The 22,439-nt window shown below is 41.9% G+C and overlaps 1 protein-coding gene across 2 annotated transcripts in view; it reads right to left on the bottom strand.

Annotated features, from left to right (window-relative positions):
- LOC137480244 (vesicle-associated membrane protein 2-like) overlaps window positions 1–22,439 on the bottom strand; it is a 258,919-nt gene that overhangs the window by 6,000 nt on the left and 230,480 nt on the right. For both annotated transcript variants that reach the window (XM_068201308.1, XM_068201307.1), the window contains 2 exons: window positions 7,479–7,596; window positions 455–613 (listed from right to left, as the gene is read on the bottom strand). In XM_068201308.1, coding sequence (XP_068057409.1) covers window positions 455–613; window positions 7,479–7,596 — 277 coding nt within the window. The remainder of the gene's footprint in view (window positions 1–454; window positions 614–7,478; window positions 7,597–22,439) is intronic.

Below are 22,439 nucleotides of genomic sequence, written 5' to 3'. Positions count from 1 at the left end.
CCATAAGAGACTGTCATTTCCCCCTTCTCACAGAAGTTTGTGGAACCCAGTTTTGGGTATTTTTTATGGTTTACCATCCTGGAAAAAAATCAAATCAATGATCCCCACAAGGAAAAAGCTTCTTTTCTCCCACTGCTAGAATTCACTGCACCTGATCAGGTTTTATGGTTCCCACAGAGAACTGACACAAATTGACATGGAATGCTTTCCCATATTTGAAGGCACTGGGGAAGCATCGAAAATTGTATCTACATTTTATATACTGCAGAAATTATGGGTTCTGGTAGAGATCAAAGTTGCTTGACTTCTGGAGCCTCAAGGTCAAGGCACTTCTTCTCACTTTGACGAGAAGAGATGACTCAGGGGTGCCATTCTGCAGGCAAAGTCCCACGAAATGCAAGAGAAAGCAATTCCTGCCATGAAGTGATTCCGGACAAGGATTTATATTCCTTACCTTGCAATTTTTCCACCAGTATTTCCTCTTCAGTTTGGCTGCACTAGTCTCAAACTGTGAGGCACCTGCTTGCAATGCATCTGCCCGGTTGTCGAGCTCCGACAGCTTCTGGTCCCTTTCCAGCACCTTGTCCACGTTCATCCTCATGATGTCCACCACCTGGGAAGGCACAGACACACCTGAGACTCCTCTCCCGGGAAAGCTGAGGGGCGCCCATCTGGTCACACCCTGGAATGTCACACCTCATCCCAAACCCAGCTGTGGGAATTGGAAAAACAGAAACTTCCCCGGACACCGGAGGGTTTGCTTTGCAGCCTTGGGGGAAGCTTGGATTGATGTACAAGTAAAGTACACAGACATTAAGCAGAAAAAGCATAAACTTATGTTTCTACAGTGGTAAGTAAGAATTTGCCTCAAGAAAGTGAGAAACTGCATTGATAAATGGTGAAGGGTTTCTAGTGTAGGGGTGTAATTGGATAGAGTAGCTAAGAGTTCAGAAGTTATAACAGAAGCATTTGTGTATTTGTGAGACAGGAGCCCACTGGGTAAAAGTACCTGCAGTGCAGCAAAATTAAGTAAAGGTGATAGGTTACAAAAGCAAAATGAACCCTGTGGTCCATTGGACCAGAAAGTTCTATATTCCCTTGTAATGAAGAACTTGTGACCACTTTGAGCTGTGGCTGAATGCCTGCTCCCCTAAAATCTCACAGCCTCTGAGCCTGATGTTTATCTGAGCAATAAATCGTTCTTAGCCCCAAAACAGTCTAAAAGCAGCGACAGTGATAGCCAGCCTTTTGCCATATGGCGTGTGATGGCATCCCCGGGCACTGCCTCACAACCCCAGCCTGTGGAAACAGCCTCCGTGAGCTGCACTGTGCTGGATGCCCTTTGAGGTACAAAATAAGAAACACCACAGTTAGTTTCTTTAAAGTTTTTGACTTCTTTTACACAGATGCAAAGACCCGATAAAGATCTCTACAGCACAATTTGATTGACATCACTAAGAACAAGCCATCATTTTCCTTGTACATTTAATACCTTCCTTACCTGAAGTAGAGAAACCAGACAGATAAAGGCCACTCTAAAGGGAACTGTATGCATTTCCTTGCCAAATAATTTTCTCATTCTGCAGATCTTTTGGGCAAGATGACTTCCCAGCCATGATTTGAAGTCCTGCTTGGAAGTGGAGGAGGAGAATGTTTTACCTGAGCAAATTCAGCCCAAAGAGTAGCAGAGAGCTCAGGCTCATTGCACAGCCAGGATACAACAGGCAAGGGCTGTTCATGCATTTATTTATACACTGGGTAAGGTGAAAATCCTCTTCTGGCATGCCAATAACTAAATGGAAATCCTGTAGAAAGTCACCACTAATGCAAATGTCAGATAATGTCACAATCTCAGTAAAGTTGTGTCCAATTTTTCCAGCAGTGAATGAGGCTGATGGTCTGTTAATTCTCATACTCTATAATAAGGAATTCCACGTTATACATATTTAATAAAATTTAACTATTACCTGCAAAAATCCAGAATTATTTAAAAGGATACATTATTCAAATACAGTGAGAGGAAATTGGTAGTGAAAGAATCTTTAACAGGACTGGCAAAAGGTCTCAAAAGATTTGTTTCACTTGTCTATCGAATCTAATCCAAATTTTCTTACTTGCTTTTCCAAACCAAAACTTTCCAAGCACTTCGCTTCCTATAAAACAATAACAATTCCTTTTTAAATACTGATTTCTCAGCCAGTATTTAGTTGAATTTTATCTTGGTACAATGATTTGTAGTGAAAATGATAAACTATTTGAAAATGCTGAAACAAAATACTATTTCCTACCCATTCTCTTAGTTTTTTGGGGGTTTGGCTGGGGTTTTTCTTTGATCTTGGTACAATGATTTGTAGTGAAAATAATAAACTGTTTGAAAATGCTGAAACAAAATACTATTTCCTACCCATTCTCTTAGTTTTTTTGGGGGTTTGGTACAATGATTTGTAGTGAAAATGATAAACTGTTTGAAAATGCTGAAACAAAATACTATTTCCTACCCATTCTCTTAGTTTTTTGGGGGGGGTTTGGCTGGGGTTTTTCTTCGTTTGTTTGTTTGCGGGTTTTTTTGTTTGTTTGGGTTTTTGGAGGTTTTTTTGGGTTTTTTTTTGGTAGGTTGGTTTTTTGTTGTTGTTTGGTTGGTGTGAAAAATGCAGATTATATGGCTCTACGCAGATATTTACTATATGTATTATGCTAGGTTGGAAAGTTATGCTGTAGTAACATTTTAATAATATAGTAAATGTAGTTTTGTAATTGAAATTAAGCTTTAGTAGTTAAAATAGAAAATAGGTGTGTGTGGTATTCTTTTTGCTCAAGAGAAGGAGAAGATAATCAAGAAATTCTTCACACAGAGATAACAATTACAGAAACCCCTAAATCTTCCAGAGGAAAGGAATTTATGGCTTTCTTTATCAACAAAAAAACCGAACTTCTCCAAACTCGACTTAGACTTCAAGGCGCCTGGGATTAACAGGAATTCCTCAACAAGAACCGGACGAACTTCTTGTTTTAAATAAATATATGCATATTCATGAAGTGATTTGTGTATGCAACAGGTTACCCCTCTTAAGGAGGGAATTCTTTTTTATCGGGGTCCTTCTCCTGGCTCACTTCTGTCCAGAGAGAGGTACCCAGCCCGGGCTGTAACTTTTTGCTGTTATTGTCTCTTTAATTGTCCTAACTCTAATTGTTTAACCTTTATTACTATACTTGTATTAATTTTATTTCCATTTTATTTTTAGTAAACTTTTGTAAATTTTTAAAACAAGTGATTGCCGGTTATAACATCGGGGTCCTTCTCCTGGCTCACTTTTGTCCAGAGAGAGGTACCCAGCCCGGGCTGTAACTTTTTGCTGTTATTGTCTCTTCAATTGTCCTAACTCTAATTGTTTAACCTTTATTACTATACTTGTATTAATTTTTTTTTCCATTTTATTTTTAGTAAACTTTTGTAAATTTTTAAAACAAGTGATTGGCGTTTATAACATCGGGGTCTTTCCCCTGACTCACTTTTGTCCAGAGAGAGGTACCCAGCCCGGGCTGTAACTTTTTGCTGTTATTGTCTCTTTAATTGTCCTAACTCTAATCGTTTAACCTTTATTACTATACTTGTATTAATTTTTTTTTCCATTTTACTTTTAGTAAACTTTTATGAATTTTTAAAACAAGTGATTGGCGTTTATAACAGTTGGGTTGTTTCATTTTGGATTCCTTTAGTTTGTTTTGGGGGGGGGGTTATATTTGCTTGGTTGGATTTTTTTGGTGGGTTTTTTGTTTGTTTGTTTGTTTGTTTGTTTCCCCAGAACTACTCACTGACTCTAACGTGGCCGCAGGGAGATTGGCCAGGGTGAGGTTCCATTTTTTGGCCTGGCCCTCAGGAAGTGAGCCGTGCGACGCCTGGAGGAGTCGCGGCAGAGCGGCGGCCGGGCCCGGCCCCGGCCCCGGCCCCGGGCTCTGCTGCCCCCTGCGGGCCGCGGCCCGGGACAGCCGCGAAAGCCGGGCACGGCGGCACGGCGAGGCTCGGAAAAGCCGCAGGTGGGAGATAAAAGGAGTTTTGACTTCCGTGTTTTGGTGGGTTTATATTTTTTCAGATCCTGTGCTGTATTTAGGGCGTAGCTCTACTCCATTCTCTGTCAGCTGCTGTTCTCCCTTTTATTCAGACACAGCAGTTCCTCTCCAGGCCTGGAACTCAAGGACACCCCACAGCCTCAGGCTCCAAAAAGGACAAACAAAAGTGAATTGGGGGGAGCAAACTGGGGGTAAATGACTTCATTAGCTGAAGCTGTAATTGGAGCATTAACCCCTGACATGTGAATGGACCAAACTCACAAGTGTCTGAAAAACTGGTGCCCATTGTCCAGCTTGGGTGCAGCCTCTGGGAGGCTTCTGACTGCCCAGGGTGAACCTGTTTGAAGATCTTTAATAAATACCCACTTTATTCTCTGAATCTTGTCCAGCCTCTGCTCCAGGCAGCCCCTCCAAGGCATCAGTATGTTATAAACGCCAATCACTTGTTTTAAAAATGTATAAATGTTTACTAAAAATAAAATGGAAAAAAAATTAATACAAGTATAGTAATAAAGATTAAACAATTAGAGTTAGGACAATTAAAGAGACAATAACAGCAAAAAGTTACAGCCCGGGCTGGGTGCCTCTCTCTGGACAGAAGTGAGCCAGGAGAAGGACCCCGATAAAAAAGAATTCCCTCCTTAAGAGGGGTAACCTGTTGCATACACAAATCACTTCATGAATACGCATATATTTATTTAAAACAAGAAATTCGTCCGGTTCTTGTTGAGGAATTCCTGTTAATCCCAGGCGCCTTGAAGTCTAAGTCGAGTTTGGAGAAGTTCGGTTTTTTGTTGATAAAGAAAGCCATAAATTCCTTTCCTCTGGAAGATTTAGGGGTTTTTGTAATTGTTATCTCTGTGCGAAGAATTTCTTGATTATCTTCTCCTTATCTTAAGCAAAAAGAATACCACACACACCTATTTTCTATTTTAACTACTAAAGCTTAATTTCAATTACAAAACTACTTTTACTATATTATTAAAATGTTACTACAGCATAACTTTCCAACCTAGCATAATACATATAGTAAATATCTGCGTAGAGCCATATAATCTGCATTTTTCACAAGTACAACAGTAATCAAGGTGCAATATGCCAAATACAGTGTGTGTGTGTGTGTGTGTGCGCACAGTAGATTGCGTATATAAATTTATAGACCTTGCAAATTATCATTTCTAATAAAGATGCCTCAATGAGAGGCTTAAATGAAAGGTGTGACATCTCCCTATTCTATAGTTTTCCCCCCGAGATGGGCCCAATTTTAGTTTACAAGCTGTGTTTTAGAGGGGACCTTGGTATCTCCAGAGAGCACAAGGCTTTCCAGTCCCCAGCTGTAAGGCTTTTAAGATGTTTGGCCTTCTGGCCTAGCAAAATACCATGACTGTGTTAAGATATTAAGTTTTAAAAATTACAAATATGCATGTTAAGGGTATTGGGAATACATAAAAGGCAAACAAAAAGAAAAAGTAAAAAACAAAATTCATCGTGGCATCACACAGCGGATCCCTTGGTGTTACAAACCAGCATCACCCCAGCGACCCCACAGTGCTGGAAGCGCCAGTTTGCCTCCCTTCCCCATTCTTATATTGTTATTTCCCTGCTAAAAACGACCTGCTGACCACGTGCTATCAGCTCCAAACCTGTGAAAAATTCTTCACTGGAAGAGTGAAGGGCACTGGAATCATCTGCCGGGAGAGGAGGTGGAGTCACCATCCCTGGAGGTGTTTAACAAAGCCTGGACGTGGCACTCAGTGCCGTGGTTTAGCTGATGAGGAGGTGTTAGGGCATGGCTTGGACTTGATGACCTTAAAGGTCTTTTCCAACCTCATTCATTCTGTGATTCTGCATCAACTGCAGCCTCTCTCTCAAATGGAAAGCAAAACCCCCATGAATCCTGGATTTCACCAATATAACCCTCAAATTCAAGAACTACTCATTGTCCCCCAGTACTGGGCAAGAGTAAATTGCCAAAATTATGCAATCATCTCCACAAAGAGATGTATTTTCATGGGTCTGAGTGAATAGAGCCAGAATACAACACAGAGCAGGAGTTCACTTCCCTCACTGATGCCATCTCTACTGATCTTCTTGAAGAGCCCTATGTATCTGACAGCCATCACTCATTTTAAGATAATAAAAAGCAGTTTTTATCATTTGGGACAGTTACTTCTGCTGTCATTCACATAAACAATTACAGGACCTCCGTGATGTAACATGTTCAGGACAAGAAGCATTTTAAATTATTCTGACCAAAGACAAAAGTTAAAATGTAACATTCCTTTCCCCACTGGAAGAGGAAATAAAGAGGTAAAGAGAGAACCTAGTCTAGACATTTCTGCAGGCATTTCTGCAGCCAGAGGATGTCGTGAACATATCTGAGCACCAACAATGGGGAGACCAGAAAGTTACTGCTCCAGATTTTCAACAAAGAAAAACTTCTCAAAAAGACAAAGCCCATTTTGACAAGTGTATTTAACTCATCTTAAGAAATTCATTTGAGTTGGATATTTTGAGGTCTTCTCTACTATCTTTAAAGCATGCCCGAAGCTTTTGAAAATAAAGGCTTTAGGGCATGTAAGTACATATTTTCCAATGTGTATTTTATCAAACTGGCATTTAAGGATCGCACAGGCTCTGTGCACTTCACCACAGGCAGTAAGCAACGAGTCACTTCAGTCTTCGGAGGGGTTTAACAATATTCTTTCCCTAATACCCAGCACACAAATGCACACAGCAGGTGTGTAAGGATGCCACAGCTGCTGCCGTGCTCCTGGTACGCCCAGGGACCACGAGCAGTGCTGTGCTCACTGCTCCCATCCCCAGAGCAGCTGCGTGGACTCTGGCACTACAGCCAAGACAAGAATGTAAGGATCCAAGCTGGAACAGCCACATGGTCCTCCAAGATCAAGAAAAGGAGTGCGGATTTGTTAGAGATGCTGTTATGACATCATGTGTGGGTGCCTTTCTTCGGGAATAAATTGTGATGATTAATCAATTGAGCTCTTGCTAACGAACACCGCCCTCGGCGGCTCAGTTCTGGTGGTTTTAATCTGTCTGGGAGAAGCTGATGGTCTTCTGTCTCTGTGAAACAGTCTGAGAAATTAGTATCTAACCTTTAGGAGTGCAGGAACACACTTACAAGAGCTGCTTCCACTATGACATTTCCTCCTAACCAGACTGACTGGGAGGAATTCCTGAAGTGGCAGCAATGCCCACATTTAATCTGCAGAGCTGTTCCTGGTGCAGGGATGTTTATATTCAGGATCTCTCTTTACTGTCTGCCTCCTCGGATAAATCTCATTTCCTGGACCCACTGCCTTCAGATGAGCAGGAGCTGCACAAGGGAGGAACGGAGCACAGCAGCACCTTGTGCTGGAGCACTCACCTCGTCCACCTGGAGCACTCACCTCGTCCACCTGGGCTTGTGTCTGCTGCAGCCTCTTGTTGCTGGACACGTTGGTGGCAGGAGGGGGCCCTGCAGCCCCTGCAGCCCCTGTGGGACCCTGGGCAGATGCTGGAACAGACCTAGGGCAAAACCAGAGAATCAAAGTGACCAAAACCATCTTTATTTGTTCACGACCCCTTTTTTGGAACTGGTAAAAAGTACCTATTTCTTCAAAGAACTTTTGAAGTTTCAATGTCCCTTCTTTGCCGTAGTTTCAATCCCTGTTTTCCAGTCCTGGATCACAGCCCTAATGCTCCATTCTGTTGGACAATACTATTTTCTGCCCCTGAGATGGGGCAACTGAGAGGCATTTTCAACACTTTTATTCCATTTTCAGTCTCATGAGAAGGGTGAGACAATACAGATGTTATAATTCACACCATCACCATCAGAAGCCAACTATTTCCTAATTACAGTAGACTAGAAGGGTTTCTTGGCCCATCAGCTTTAGCCACACCATGCTGTAAATACCTGAAAGTTAATAATCTAAAATTACCCCTCGTGGGTCCCACCACAACGCATCTTTCATAGTTCTATTTCTCTAAAGCCTAGTCTTTTTTGTAAGGCCATCCTGTGACACTTGTTTCTAGTTCCATTTTGCTCTCAACAATATCTGTCCTATTCCGTGGCATTTCCAAGTCAGCATTTCTTATCCCAAGGTTTGTATACAGAGGCATGCTGTGTGAGCCTTCTGCCAAGCTTTGAAAATTTTCTACAAATCCATTTGCCACACCGTTCCTTCTCATACCATAATCAGCCTTTACACTATTTCTTGATGGGACTTTATCAAACTGTTCCACCTCCCTTGCTGCTTTTTTAAATGGCAAACGATTCAGATTATCTACCCTAAATTAGGCCAATGGCCAAACTGATCACAGGCCTGAGTAGCAGGGCAGAGCTTAAGTCGCACTAAGGAAACCCACTCTGCTCTGGTACTCTGTGTGAATGCAGTGGGAGATGGGCTGTGCTGAGTACAGCACTGCCCTGCTCCTCCTGTTTGCACCTCACCAAGAAAAGATAAACAGAAGGAAACAAGCAGAAACAGGAGGAGAGCGCATCCATCACAAACAGAAGAGAGGAGAGAAACAGAGGAGGAAATGGGGCTGAGAATTGCACACAGCATGAGGTCAGTCATCTCTGGCACCAGCAATGCTGACCCTCCCCAGTCCTGGTCCCTAAATGCCCACCAGAGCAGCTTCAGCATATCCACAGCCCCTGGATGAGTACTGGCAGCACTGCTGTGAGCAGAGCCCTGGCCCTCTGCACAGCAGCTCCTGACCTTCAACACCGGCTTTCTCCAGTCTGCTTTATAACAAAGGACAAAACAAAGCGTCCTGAAAATCCAGCAACACATCTGGTCTGTCTGAGTGTGAGTTTGTGCAGACAAATCACTCCACCAGCCTGAGCAGGGTCCCTGAGCCTCAGCCAGTCATTCCTCACACCCACACTCTACCCTGTGAAACCTCACCTCTTCTTCCAAGGGACCCTTGGAAGGAGTCCTTCCCTTGGAAGGAGTCCCTTCCAAGGGACCCTCTCACTGCTCCCCGCAGGGAAATAAAACCCCTCCTGGAGCTGCAGAGGAAATCCCTGAGCATGTGAACTGAAAAATATCACAAATCCCACTCATGCATTACCAATGCCTTCCCACAGTGACAGACTGAGAGAACACAGTGTTTCTCTGTGAATCATTCCCTTCTACATCCTGGGCTCTGATTAATGCTGCTGGAATTACAGCCTCATTAATACACTGTCAAAACGCCTGGGGCACTGAAGTTAGCTCCCCAAAGGTGCCTTCAGCTGCAAAATTCAGTTTGACAGTATTGCCTGAGGGCTGAGGTCCCTTGGGACAGCACTGACCCCCAGAAGCTCCCGGAGATGGAGCAGCTGTTTGCAGACCTGCAGCACTGCTGTGGCTCACACTTCCCTCTTTAACTGGGCTGGGAATGTCATTAGCAAGCTTGAGCTGGAAGCGCAGGAACTGAACCATCCTACTTGCTCATCCTTTGAGGACCTCACGGCCACTACTAAAAACATGAAAAACAGAGGCTGCTGCCACCTGCCAGGGAACCACTGCATCGATGGCCACAGGCCAGCATCCCAACAGGATTTATTTTGAGTTGTCACAAAGGATCAAAATCTGACTATAATGTACATCACACACAACACAAAACAAGATGTCCCTGGAGCATCAACAGCCTCAAAGGGAGATCCTGGTACAACAACAGAGCTAAAATTAAAATTGTAAAACTTCTTTGCAGTTAAGGAAGTAAATAGGCATTTTCCCCATCAACACAAGCAGATTTCTGTCTGTGGAAACACTGTGTCACTACTACAAACGTCAAGAGAGCTCCTCTCTTGAGTTATGCACTGTTGGAATCCCAGAGACTACAGAAGAGGAGTATGTGAGAAGAGGTTTTCTCTGCCACATGTTTTTCTGTAAGCAGAGCTTATAAATTCAGTGATGCTCTTGGTCAGAGCTACGAGATAACTCCAGATTTGGAGCTCTGCCACGCACCTTTTCTGCCTGGTAATGCTCATCTTTTTTTTTTTTTTTGCAGCTCCCAAGCTGTCCTTAAAATGACTTGACATACAGTAGACACTTTCAAGGTTGTTCTCTTCCAGCATTCTTGCTGCCATCTAATTTGGTTTCAACTGCATTTTCTGGGGCTTCTCTGCTCCCTGCACAAGGCAGGAGATGATGGGAAGTTTTTACAGTTGCCCTGATCATCCAGCAGGAGCTACTGCAACCACCAAAGAGAGGTGACAATCTTTATGCTAAGGCACAGCAAGCTCGTAATTAACATACCCATCTTAATTAATTACCTAAAATCTAATCCAAGGTTTCTGGTAAAAAAGGGATCTGAAGGCCTGCATCACTTGAAAGCACAGACATTCTCTGCGATATCGTAGAGCAAAAATTCTGGAATTAAAGTCCGGCCTACATTTGCATCATTCCTCCTGGATTTACATCATTCTTCTATTATTGACTCTGTACCCTGTCATATCAGCTTATAATTTCTCAGAAGTGTTATTCAAAGAAATTTATGCAAAAATATTAGCACTATGTTATAGAAGCTTCCTTTTGAAACATCATGAAGCATCATCACAACTTTAATGTATAATTTCTCATGGTCTGGCATGATTTTGGGGAGCTACAAAGAATGCAAAATCCATATGAAAGCTCCATCACTAGGCCCCTAGCCATCAGACTTGTGTACTTTTTTTTAGGGAAAGGAAAAAAAAATTACCATTGGTGCTAAGAACTGCCATTCCCAAGAACAAGTCAAATTAATTTTGAGAGAGGAACAAAATTCTGTTATTGTCGGTGAAAAATACTCTTAAATGGCAACCACTCTGAGACATCAGAGCACCAGCCAGATTTGGAGCAGTCAGACAAGCAGCCCAGCAGAATGAAAGCACTGCAGGCTCTGTGTTTGCAGCCACCTCGGAAGAAACGTTCAGGAACCTTCTGAGTGATTCAGCAAAATGGTCTCAGCTGACTCAGACATCCTCTGCTCTTCCACTTGGGCCTGAAACTGGTGGGTCAAAGTCATGACTAAGAGATTTGTCATCTCACTGAGCTGTTTTGGAAGAAACTTGCTGCTTAGATCTGACAGTTAAAGGCAGCTGCAACTCTTAAAAGAATTGGAGATATCCAGTTTTGCATTTCAGCACTGGCTGAAAAAGCACTAAGGGTGATTGTGCATCTAATATTTTGGGAAACCATCTGACACACACTTTCATTTTTGTTCATATCTGTGAGCTACATAGCAGAATTTTTTCACTTAGTCAGGCTAGGGAAGGGAGAGGCAAATACCAGGAGGATGCCAAGGCACCACTGTGCCGTGGTGCAGTTCACACGAGGACCTCCAAGGCTGCTTTCAGCATCTTCTTTTATCCATCCAAAGTGCTTTTTAAAGCCTCCAGCTACAGGACCTAATCCCTTCAAAGACCTTATCCTAACAACACTGCACTGAGCTAAGGAAAAGCTGTTATCCCCCATACGGCTGGAGACAGGTACAGGGGATGAAGGGACTTCTCCATGGCACAGAAAGGCTGGGGCAGAGCAGCCCAGCCCTCTTCACTGTCCTCCTCCTGCTCCTCTCCAACTCTAACTCAAGTCAGAGCTCACAACCTATTTCTAACAGCAGGAGTTATTTTCTATTTAGACAGTGAGGAACCCAGCTGAAGCTGATAGCACATGGGAAGGGAGAATCCCATCAGACAGCTTTAGGGGCTGGCAGAGCTCAGGGGAGGGGCACTCAGTGTGCATCAGTGCAGCAGATCTGATTCGTGATCCCTACCCAAAACGAAAAATAGCAGGCAATTTTTTTAAAACCCCAGTCTGAGTCCTCTTTCCTCAAACCCTTTCTCTGTTGTTCAAATAAAACAAAATTGCACTGCATCTCTTCCCTTTCTTTTTTTCCTCTTCAGGTATCATATTTGTGTAGTACATATTTACTGTTGTAACTTACACATATTTAAGATACTTTCTCCACATTAATCCCTTCAAATGGCACCCACCCATTTGGGCTTCACTTGGAAGTAGAGTCTGACAGTCTGTGGTTTCAAAGGCATTTGAAAAATACACCACAAACACCTCTTTGTTTAACTATTGAATAAATCAGAACACTTCCACAGCTTTGTACTCTTGAGATTTAACTCTAAAACAATTATTAAAATTGGCTACAAATGCAAATTTATACTCTATTTTAGTGCATGTCAGTGAAGATTCTGGCCCAAGGAGCAGCTGCAGAAACAAACCCATCTTGCATTGTCCCTGGTGCAGGGAGCGTTCAGCTGGGAACTGGGATGCACTGGGAAGCTCTGAGGCACGAGGGTCTCTGAGGAAACAAAGGAGCTCTATAGCCCCAGGGGTTTGCTGTTTTGGACTTGCTTTGTTTATTCCTGTGCAGTAACAGCTAAACCAATTTTTCCCAGTGATAGTTTGCAGGGAGGGATGCATACTGACTGTGCTTGGAGATTCCTGCATCCCGGAGGAACTTGCAGGTTTCCAGCTTTGTGTTAATCAGGTGCTACCCCATGGGATTTTATTTCTGCACGAGGTCAGTTCCAAGCCTAGCTAAAGAAGCTTTCTTGCCAACCAGCGTGGCCATGTGAGGTTTGGCACATCCCTAACAAAACCCAGTCTGATCAATAGAGCAGACTCAAATTCTGGCTCCTCTATTCAGGTGTCACCTCTCAAAGAAATTGGTTTTTAAACTCCTTACGATTCTGAGCCTTCCAGACTCAAGTCCTTAACTGAACAAACTTAACAACAGCATGGGCCTACCACAGCTATGGGAGCACAGTCATGTTTCTCCTTGTGTCCAGGAAAGAGACATTAATTACTCACTCCAGCACCTCCTACCTTTTTTTTTGGTTTGTTTTCCCATAGTGAAATGGGATAGTGTCAAATGGCAGGTCCTGTTACTCGCTGAAAACCACACACTAATTCTGTCAGGAGAGGTGCAGAGAAACTTCTAGCACCCTCATAAAATTAAGTGTTCTTTAGGTTCTCATTCCTCTTACAAGTAGGTAATGATGTTCTCTGCCTGCAGGGTGAGAGGACTCTCCAAAAGACAACCCTGGCTGGAGACCATCACCTCCACTTCTGGGATGCTCTCAGGAGGGTAATTTGATTTCAGTTCAGCTGCCCACTAATTGTACATATTTCAGATTTCTAGCTCATCTTTCCCCCTCCAGTTACTAACCAGCCTCTTTTAATGAGCTAGGTTTATCCTTGTTTTCATTCTACTCATCTCACTTCTGCAGGGGAACAAAAAAAGCTGCTCAATGGGAGTAAAGAAAGCCTTGGTATCACAAAACTGGTTAGGCTGAGGAGACAACAGCTGATTGACAGAGCAGTATCACTGCTGGGCTAGTGGCCATTTGCAGACTCTGGTTGGAGGGATTTTCAGACTACAGAAAGATGTTTTCAGCCCTCTGAGACCTCACAGAGGGAGCAGAATTAGCTCCCAACAAGAGCAAAGAGGCTCCCTTCACTTCCAAGGGAAGCATCACTGCTTGAACAGAGATTTGCTCTTCATTGTGCTTTTTTTCCATTTGAGCCCTTCGGTATTCAGTAAAAATGTGAGTATTGACAAGTAAATGGCCACAAGCTTAGACTAATTCCAGCCCAGGACTATCAAATCTCAAATCATTCCTCATGCTATTTGTAACACCTGTGTAACGAGTAACAGTGAATCGGTGGTAGAACAAAACCCCTCGTATAGAAGGAATTAGCATTTGAGATGTCTTCATTTTGGGAAGAAAGTCCTGCTCTGAGCACAGCTCTGTTCTCAAATGTGCTTTTCATGTATTACCAACAATATTCTACAAGGACTCTCCCTTATTGCCAAATATTTACTCTGATCACCAGCCAAAGGATAATACTCTGCATTTAATGTCCTGGGAACACATTTAATGAAATATTCCCACTAGTTTATTATGACTGCATTAACCATCTGGTGTACTAAATTTGCACACAGAGGAAAAGGAGAGGAACCCTAAGACATCATCTTGAGTTTGATCAACATTTGTTAAGTTAGTAATGACCAACTGATTTGTCTTCTCCAGTATCTCTATTCAAGCCGAATGAATGTTGCTTACTAACTTTAAGGATTAGAGGAAAATTTGATCTACAGTGATATTTTTAAGAACATCCTTTCATCATTTAAAGCCCTTGGATTTACATACCTGCATCTTGAAAATGTTTTCATAAACACTATTTGCTATCTGTGTTATGACCGTGAGGTTCTTGTGTTTCCTTTCCTACCAAGAACAGAGAAATATTTTTATTTGTCACATCTTCATTTTTAGCATCTATAATGTCGTATTAACTTAGAAACATTTCCATTTCTGGACACTTCACTGCTGGATACAATACAAGGCAGATCTCAATCTCTGTCCACATTGTTCAGCAGTACAGAATTAATGCAGGTTACTGATGGAGAACTTTAAGCCATGCCTTTGACCCCACTTGACCAGTCCCATCTTCACATCTGCAGATTTATATACTTACATGCAGAGCACTGAAAAAAGCCCAAACCAACCCTAAAGTAAATCTCCTTTTGTGGTAATTTCCACAGACTGACATGTGACTTCAACCAATTTTAGTCCCATACTATGTGTTGTTTCTTAGAAAAGGGTTAATTCTCATTGGCTAATGAGAATTTTTATACTAATTTTTATACTAAATGAGATTTATGTAAGCAATACAAAAAAACCTTTCTCTTAATATTTATACAGATATTAACGTTATATTGTAAAAAAAGACAAATGTAATTTATGGTTTTCTACATTTTGCTTGTTTAAATTTATAATTTGCTTAATTTCCATCAGGCTGCTTTCAAATAGAAATTTTTTTAGTAAAACATATGGAAAATCATTTCTGTGATATGTTCATAGCTGTTAATAACTAAAATCTATCTTCAGTGCAATGTCTACACAGAAGAACACCAAAACACTGCATTGCACAAAAGTCAGTTTTCAGAAGGCAGTGTTATCTCTAGTTCCTAGGTAGTATTGATTGCACCTTCTGTTAATTCTTACAAGGTTTCAGAATTGGCAGGTTTCAGGCTTCTGTAATAATTTCTCTTCACCAGCTGAAAGAACACAAACTTCTTTTTTTCCCCTTTTTAATTTTTTTGATGCTTTTCATTTTGTTAACCTTGTGTTATCTGGGTGAAGATGTGGGCACAAAAATCAGATGTGTGATCTAATTTTCTCTCAAAATGGTTACTATTTCAATATAGATGAAATCTAGTGTGTGTAAAAGAACACAGGGTTACAAAAAAATACCAGAATTTTCTTTTGCCAAAGTTCCTTAAGCTCCATTGGCCCCATCAGTTATGTTAATGTGGCTCATTTGAGCTGAAGTGGTCCTTAAATCCCTTTGGTACTTCAGTACCTTCAGGTCTGTCCTGCACACTGAGGTTACACACCTGGAAAAAGAACCCAAAGACTGGTATCACAGGAAGAGGTGCACTTTTCTCCCTAGAAGATTTTATTGAAGGAATTTTAGTTCAAAAATAGGAAAGTGCTTTTACTGGGCATAAGAAGACACAACCCCCCTCAGCTACAGTGACAAAACCCCAACAAACCAAAACAAAGAAGAGATTTGGCAGAGAAGTCTAATCCTGGATAACACTGGATAAATAAAAGTAAAATAATTTAAATAAATAAATCCTGGATAACACAAAGCCTTTCTTTTTCTTGCCCTAAGTTACTGATGTGAAATTAGGGAAAGAAAACTGATTGCAAACACACAACACTGGGTTAAAGCACAAATCACCAAGTACAGCAGGCTGGGAGAGAGAGGAAACCTAACAGAACAAAGCTTTACTCAGAGCCTTGGTGAGACACCTCTGAAACAAGGCAAGAATAAAACAATAAATGAGTCACTGTCATTGCTGCCTTTTCTTACTGGAAGCTAAGAAATGCAGTCTGCCTCGATAACAAACTATAGGGCAAAGACATAAATAGCAAACATGTTGCTAGAGAAACGTTTCCAAAATCCAGGACTCTAAAGCTGGGGTAGGTTTGAAGAAGCCCAGTGAGGTTGAACACCCTGGTCTGGCCTGGCAGACATTCCAGATTCACAAACCTGCAAGGAGAAGCTCCAGAGCAGCCCCAGAGGACCCAGCTCGGCTCTGAGCAAAGCTCCTCTTTCTGAGCAGGTGTTACCTGTGAAGTACCAGGTGTTACAGGGGCTACCTGCAAATTTCTGTTTCTGATGTGTCACCCCGTGGCTGGACATCACCTGTGCAGCGCAGAGCAGTGAGGGCTTCCCCTCTTCCAACTCTGTGTGGCCTTCCAGCTCCTTGGTTTACCCCAAGGAGTAAGCAGGGAGCAGCTGGGCAGGGGTGGGAGGGAAGGAGCAGGGCAGCCTTGACTCAGCATCCCCTGCTCCCCGACTCACGTCTGCTGCCCTTGGTTGCTGGCTGCAGCCAGGTAAAAGTGAACTCTGACACAGAGAGCAAAGCAGGCTCTCAAAGGAGTGCTCAGATCGGTTCCTTGCTTTTAAGTAGTATTTTCTCAAGAGTGAAGGATGGTTTTTCTGCCTGTCTTTTAAGAGACTCAGATTAAAACCCAGGAGGCTTTGGGGCTTCCCATTTTCCTATACATCACTTCCCAGCATTGCTGATTTAGAAGTAAATTTTAGAATGAAAGAGTTTTAGAATTTCTGCATTGTAGAAGTAAATAAACTCTTAACCTGTTTTTGTTTGTTTTTCAAGTCCCAGAAACAACAAAACAGCTGAAAGAAAGTCACTTTTCTATCAGCAGCGAAGAGTTTTTGTAGCCTGTCTATATATTTGCCACTGCTATTCAGTGGCAGTTTCATCACAGCTAAACTTCACAGGGTAATTACCACCTCTACTTATATTAAAGCTTAATTATCAGGAGGCTTGTTAAGTTTAAATCTTGTCTAGCTACTTAGCCAAGAAAACTGCACTGAATATTTTATCCCACCTATTCATGACTTAAATAGCTGTCTGTGCAAGTGTCAGAGAACAGCACAGGGATCCGTACAGAGACCCAAACTCTCATTTCTCCCAATGAGAAATGAGAGTTATTTCTTATTTCTCCCAAAATGTCACGTTCAGGTCCTGAAGAGCTCCCATGAAGCACAGCTATCATTTACAAGTGTCCTATCACAGGGGCTGCACCTTCCCACAGGGTTATTCACACACATGTCCCTTCTTCCCAGTTTCAACATCCATCAATTCCTAAAACTGGAATTTTATTTAACCAATAAAATACATTAAAGCAATAAAGGGTAACTTCTCATTTTAAGTTCTCATTGAATAAAAAAAAAAAAAAAAAGCCAAAACCACAAAATATTTTGAATAAATCAAAGCCAGAGCTTTAAAGACCTTTTAAAAAAAGATTTCTGAGATTATTTGGCCAAATAAATCACTTGGTAAATGAATGTGAATTCATTAAATACCTCCTAACAGAAACTTAAAATATGTAAAGTAAGATTGGTCTATAACATTACAGCCACCTCCCCTGGACTCCCCATCCTCATGGGATCCCCAAGAGCTTTGTGATTTCTCCCACCTAAGCTCCCACCTTTATTTTACCATCTGTCTTTCCCTCCAACTCTGATTTTTTAATGACCATCTTTGCTTTACACAAAGACCATGTTGAAATCCCATTTCCAGGACCCCGGTGTGATTTCTGGAGCCCACAGCCACACTCTGTGGATCAATGCTGTGAGCACCTGCACATCTGCAAAATGCCACAGTCCAGAAACCGAACACCAGTTCTGCTCTTCTTCCCCCATAAATCCATAAACATCTACTGATTCAGTGAAGACCTGTTTACTCTGGCTGTATCTTTCAGGTTTGTTACATTCAAGACACTGCCTTTTGCTATTTGTGAAAATGCTCAGACATTTTCATGCCTGAAAATCCGCAGTGAGTTTCATCATCACAAGCAGCCCTTGGGGCTCTCTGGGTAAATGGAAACAGTCTCCTCCCTGTCTGCTGAAGGAGCATTTCTGCTTTGCTTTCCATTCCTCTGAAACTGGGAAGTGAATTACTTTTACAATACTTCAAAAGTAACCACTTGTTTCTCATGTCCTTCTTCGGAAATAAAAAGTCCTTGGGATTGAGAAGGAACATTTGAGTTTAAATTTATGCTTTAGAAGTCAAAGACTCAATAAAAATTTGAATTGTCTATATGTTATTCTGGTGACAGGAAGAACTGGTGACAATGATATTTTGTACAAAACAACACATTTACAATCAACCATAAACTCCTGTTTATATAAATAAAGCAGAACTCGGATGACTGAAACATTCCCATAGTTGGCATTCCCTGCTCTCAAAGCTGCTCCTTAAGCTCTCTCAGTCTTTCCAACTGTTGCAGCCCTTCAAGGGCAGAGTATTACCTCCTGCTGCAGTTCTGGCACAGATACATACTTTAAACATAAATGTTATTCATGCATTTTATTCCCATAAAAATAAATAACTTTCTACTGCTATCCCAACTACACATTGGGAATTATATCCACCTGTCCACAACAAATTCAGCCTAACTACAGCAAGATTCAATGCACTGAAAGAGTTATGACTTTTTTATTACTGTTCCCTTTTGGCCTCTGTGTCCTTGTGCAGTGCAGTCATCACTCTGGGCACCGCTGTGGTGTGGGCTCCAGACTCCCAGTGCTACTGGGAGCCCTGTGGATGGGATGCCTTTTAGAATGCCTTAGGAGTTTAGCTTTTCTGTTGTTCAGGTCCTGTGCTGCATTAGTGCCTAACTCCAAACTCCGTACAGAGTGTTCCTTACTGTCTTCACACTGTGGTCAGACAAAACAATCCCTCTGGGCCTGAGATCCAAGGACACCCCACAGCCTCAGGCTCCAAAAAGTACAAACAAAAGTGAATTGGGGGGAGCAAACAGGGGGTAAATGACTTCATTAGCTGAAGCTGTAATTGGAGCATTAACCCCTGACATGTGAATGGACCAAACTCACAAGTGTCTGAAAAACTGGTGCCCATTGTCCAGCTTGGGTGCAGCCTCTGGGAGGCTTCTGACTGCCCAGGGTGTAGCTATTGAAGGCCTTCAATAAATACCCACTTTATTCTCTGAATCTTGTCCAGCCTCTGCTCTAGGTAGCCACTCCAAGGCATCAGTTGGCACACCTGATGCCAGGCAAACAGAGGAAGGAATGTGCAGGGCTGGAGCCAGTTCCCTAGGTAACCGAGAGATGTTTTAAAAGGGAAAGTGGTGATAAGTAAATAAATGCACACAAAAAAGGCCCACACACATGACTAACTTTCCTAGATCCCACGGACAATAGAGTGGCAGAACATGGAAATTCATGGATTTCCTATCTGTGAAGAAACAAATTTCTGCCCAGTGAGATGGTTAAATAGCACCCTCATTCCAAGTTCCTTGTGATGCCTGGGGCTGTCCAGCCACCAAGAACAGAGGCTGGGCAGATTCAGAGAATAAAGTGGGTATTTGTTGAAGGCACCCTGGGCAGTCAGAAGCTTCCAGAAATCCAGCATGGTCACTGAGTGCAGCAAATCTTCACAAAGCAGGCCTGCTTTAAAAGGATCCAGTCGTAAGCCCCACCTTAAACTCTCTCCCACTGGTGGTGCTGGCCTAGGAAGGGGCTGCTCCGTGCCAGATGCAGAGCTGACACATGGCAGCAAGCATCTCACACCAGTAAGGCACCTTAAAGTTAACTGAACAATAGATTACTCTTGTAATAGTAAAAAAACCTAGATTTTATTCAGATGGCAGTAGGACATCATTAGGCTTTGGACTGATAGTAAAAATTTGGGGAACTAACCACACAAGGTCAGTCAGTTCCCAATGTAAGCAACTGATTTTGACGTAACTGGGAACTGGGAGTGTTTATGGCAGAAAATTTCCTTCTGAATGAGGTTTTAATTCCTTTTTTTTTTTTTTCCTTCCCCCGCTAGGACAACAATGGGAAAGAGAAAATGGATGTGGAAAAGGACTCGAGAACTACCTTGACCACCCCCTGACCTCCAGGGCTGCCTGAGTGGTGCTTCAGAGCTGACCCAGGCGTGCTGCCCCTGCCTTGTCTGTCCCTCTCCCCAGCAGTATTTGTGTTGGACATTTTGAGGCTCTTTGAGCACTTTGAACTCGTCCAAGCTCCTGAGGCACAGGGCATTAACCCTTGCAGGGATGCTTTGCAGAGCTCAGGGCCAGGGTCCCCAGTGAGGGTGCCCAAAATGCATCTGCAGCATGGCAGGCCCTGCAATCAGGAATCAGCTGGGAGACCACAGCACCCAGAAAAGAAAGATTTTTGACTTGTGAACACGAGGAAATCTTGGTGCCTGCATGAAAACCTTAAAATCAAGCTCTTTATTTTTATCCATGAAGCCCTAGAGTGGCTGAATATCCAAAGAGGAACTCAGTACAGAAATGAATACAAGTAATTCCTCTTGCTAGAATTTCCTGGCTATAATTTTCTCTGGAGAAAGTTGTACTTTGATAGAAACCACACCTATTCTGGAGAAGTGTCTATGAAATCATTGGCAAAGTACATTTTAACATGTTCTGTGCCTCCTCTCTTTAGAACTGCTTTGATTCAATTCCCTAGTCTTAATTAGAACTAACTAGTTAAAAATGATTTAATAATATATGCATAAAAGTCTTGAAATTTGCAGTCTGTGACCTGCTGCCTGTGACTATTTAAAATATTTAACTAAGGCAAGTATTATCAGAAAGACAAACTACAGAGTTATTGGGAAAATAGATTTTGAAGTCAAATTCCAGCATTCAAATGGAGAAGAAAATAACAGAATTAGTGCAGCCTAGATGAAAATACCACATTTCCATTTTTACAATGAGATTTTAAATAAAAACAACCAACAGTTTGTAAGTAATCCACTGAATAGAAGTTCTCAGAGATTACTTTCACACTATTAAAAATAAATTAGATTACCAGACTTCTTATAGGCAATTCTGAGTGGAAAATTAAATAATAAACTGAGAAGTATTCACTTCAAAATCATGGAAGTTACTAACTCAAGAGTTTGTTATGCTAACTTGAGAACCTGAAGTAATTCCACAAATATGTACTCATGAATATATGTGCATGTGTACCTCAAAACCAGTAACCATCAGAGCTCAGGGAGGTGTCAGACATTAGATTATTCTCCAGTCCAGCAAACAAAACCATAATGATCCATGATTAGTGGGTTATCAATTTAAATGGCTAAATGAAGGCTAAATTTCAATTCTAAAAAATTGAACATCAACACACTAGTCCCTACTGTAAATCAGAAAACTTGTAGTGGCTTAAAAAACTAAACTGTGAAATACTCTATCTACACAACACAATAAATCAGGATTTAATGGCATTTTGGCCTTAGTCTCTGTTCCAAACTGTAGTTCCTTTGAAAAAAAAAATCAATTTCTAGCTGAAATAATTTGATTTTTATCAATAGCTGTTAAATTAAATTCAGATTAAGTATACATTTTGTGATTATGCTAATCTCTCCACACTGCTACATCTAAGTTATTCAAGTAAACGAAATGTAATCTGTAACCTGCAGAAAACCCCCCAGTTTTGTTAACAATCTCACCTGCTGGATTGCTACTGATTTTAAAGGGTTTGTTTTGCTCGTGCACTGTTTATTTCGTCACCGAACACTAACAGAATCCTTTAGGAGTGAAAAGAGCAGCATTCCCTTTCCAGTAATAATCCCCACAGTCTCACCAACACCATCCAGCCAAGCAGGGCTAAAGCAATTTATGTTTTCCTCTGTGCTCACACAGGGGGGCAAACACAAGGAGAAAAATTGGATCCAACTCGTTTTGTCAGCGGAGCAGCTCTCCAGCTTCTCACTCCTCTCTCGCATTCTGCCACGACCTCCTCCGCGTAAAGCTGTACCAAATTCCCCCAGCCAGCTTCCTGAGGAATCAGGACCTCACAAATATTAGAAATATTAGAAGCCTTTGCACAGCCTCACAGCTTTTTAACAACAAATGCAAGTTCTTACGAGCTGCAATGATTTCGTTGCACTCACATGCATCCCTGCAGCATCAGATGCAATACTTCCAGGAGCTTCAAACCAGCATAAAAGAACAGTTTGGAAGTGGTCATTGATATTTTGACACCCCATAACAACCTTTTATGGCAACTTTCCAGAGAACCTGCAGCTTGCTGCCATATTCAGCCTTCCTGAACAGCACCAGGACGAGAAAGAACCTTCTGACACCTTTTGCCAAACATTTCTTATTAATATTTTTACTAACATTTCACGTGATTCAATAGATTTGAATGGCTTGGTTTTCTGAAAAATACTCTTTTTCAGAAGTTTGTAGTACCACTTTGTACTGGGTTTTTTCGTTGCCATTTTGGTGTTTTGTTTGGTCGGTTGGTTGGTTTTTTGGGGGGCATTTGTTTGTTTTAGGTTTGTTTTTTGTG

The sequence above is a fragment of the Anomalospiza imberbis genome, chromosome 10, assembly GCF_031753505.1.
Source record: "Anomalospiza imberbis isolate Cuckoo-Finch-1a 21T00152 chromosome 10, ASM3175350v1, whole genome shotgun sequence".
Classification (NCBI taxonomy): domain Eukaryota; kingdom Metazoa; phylum Chordata; class Aves; order Passeriformes; family Viduidae; genus Anomalospiza; species Anomalospiza imberbis.
Note: the sequence above shows the minus strand (reverse complement) of the source record. Positions and strands in the feature narration are given on the sequence as shown.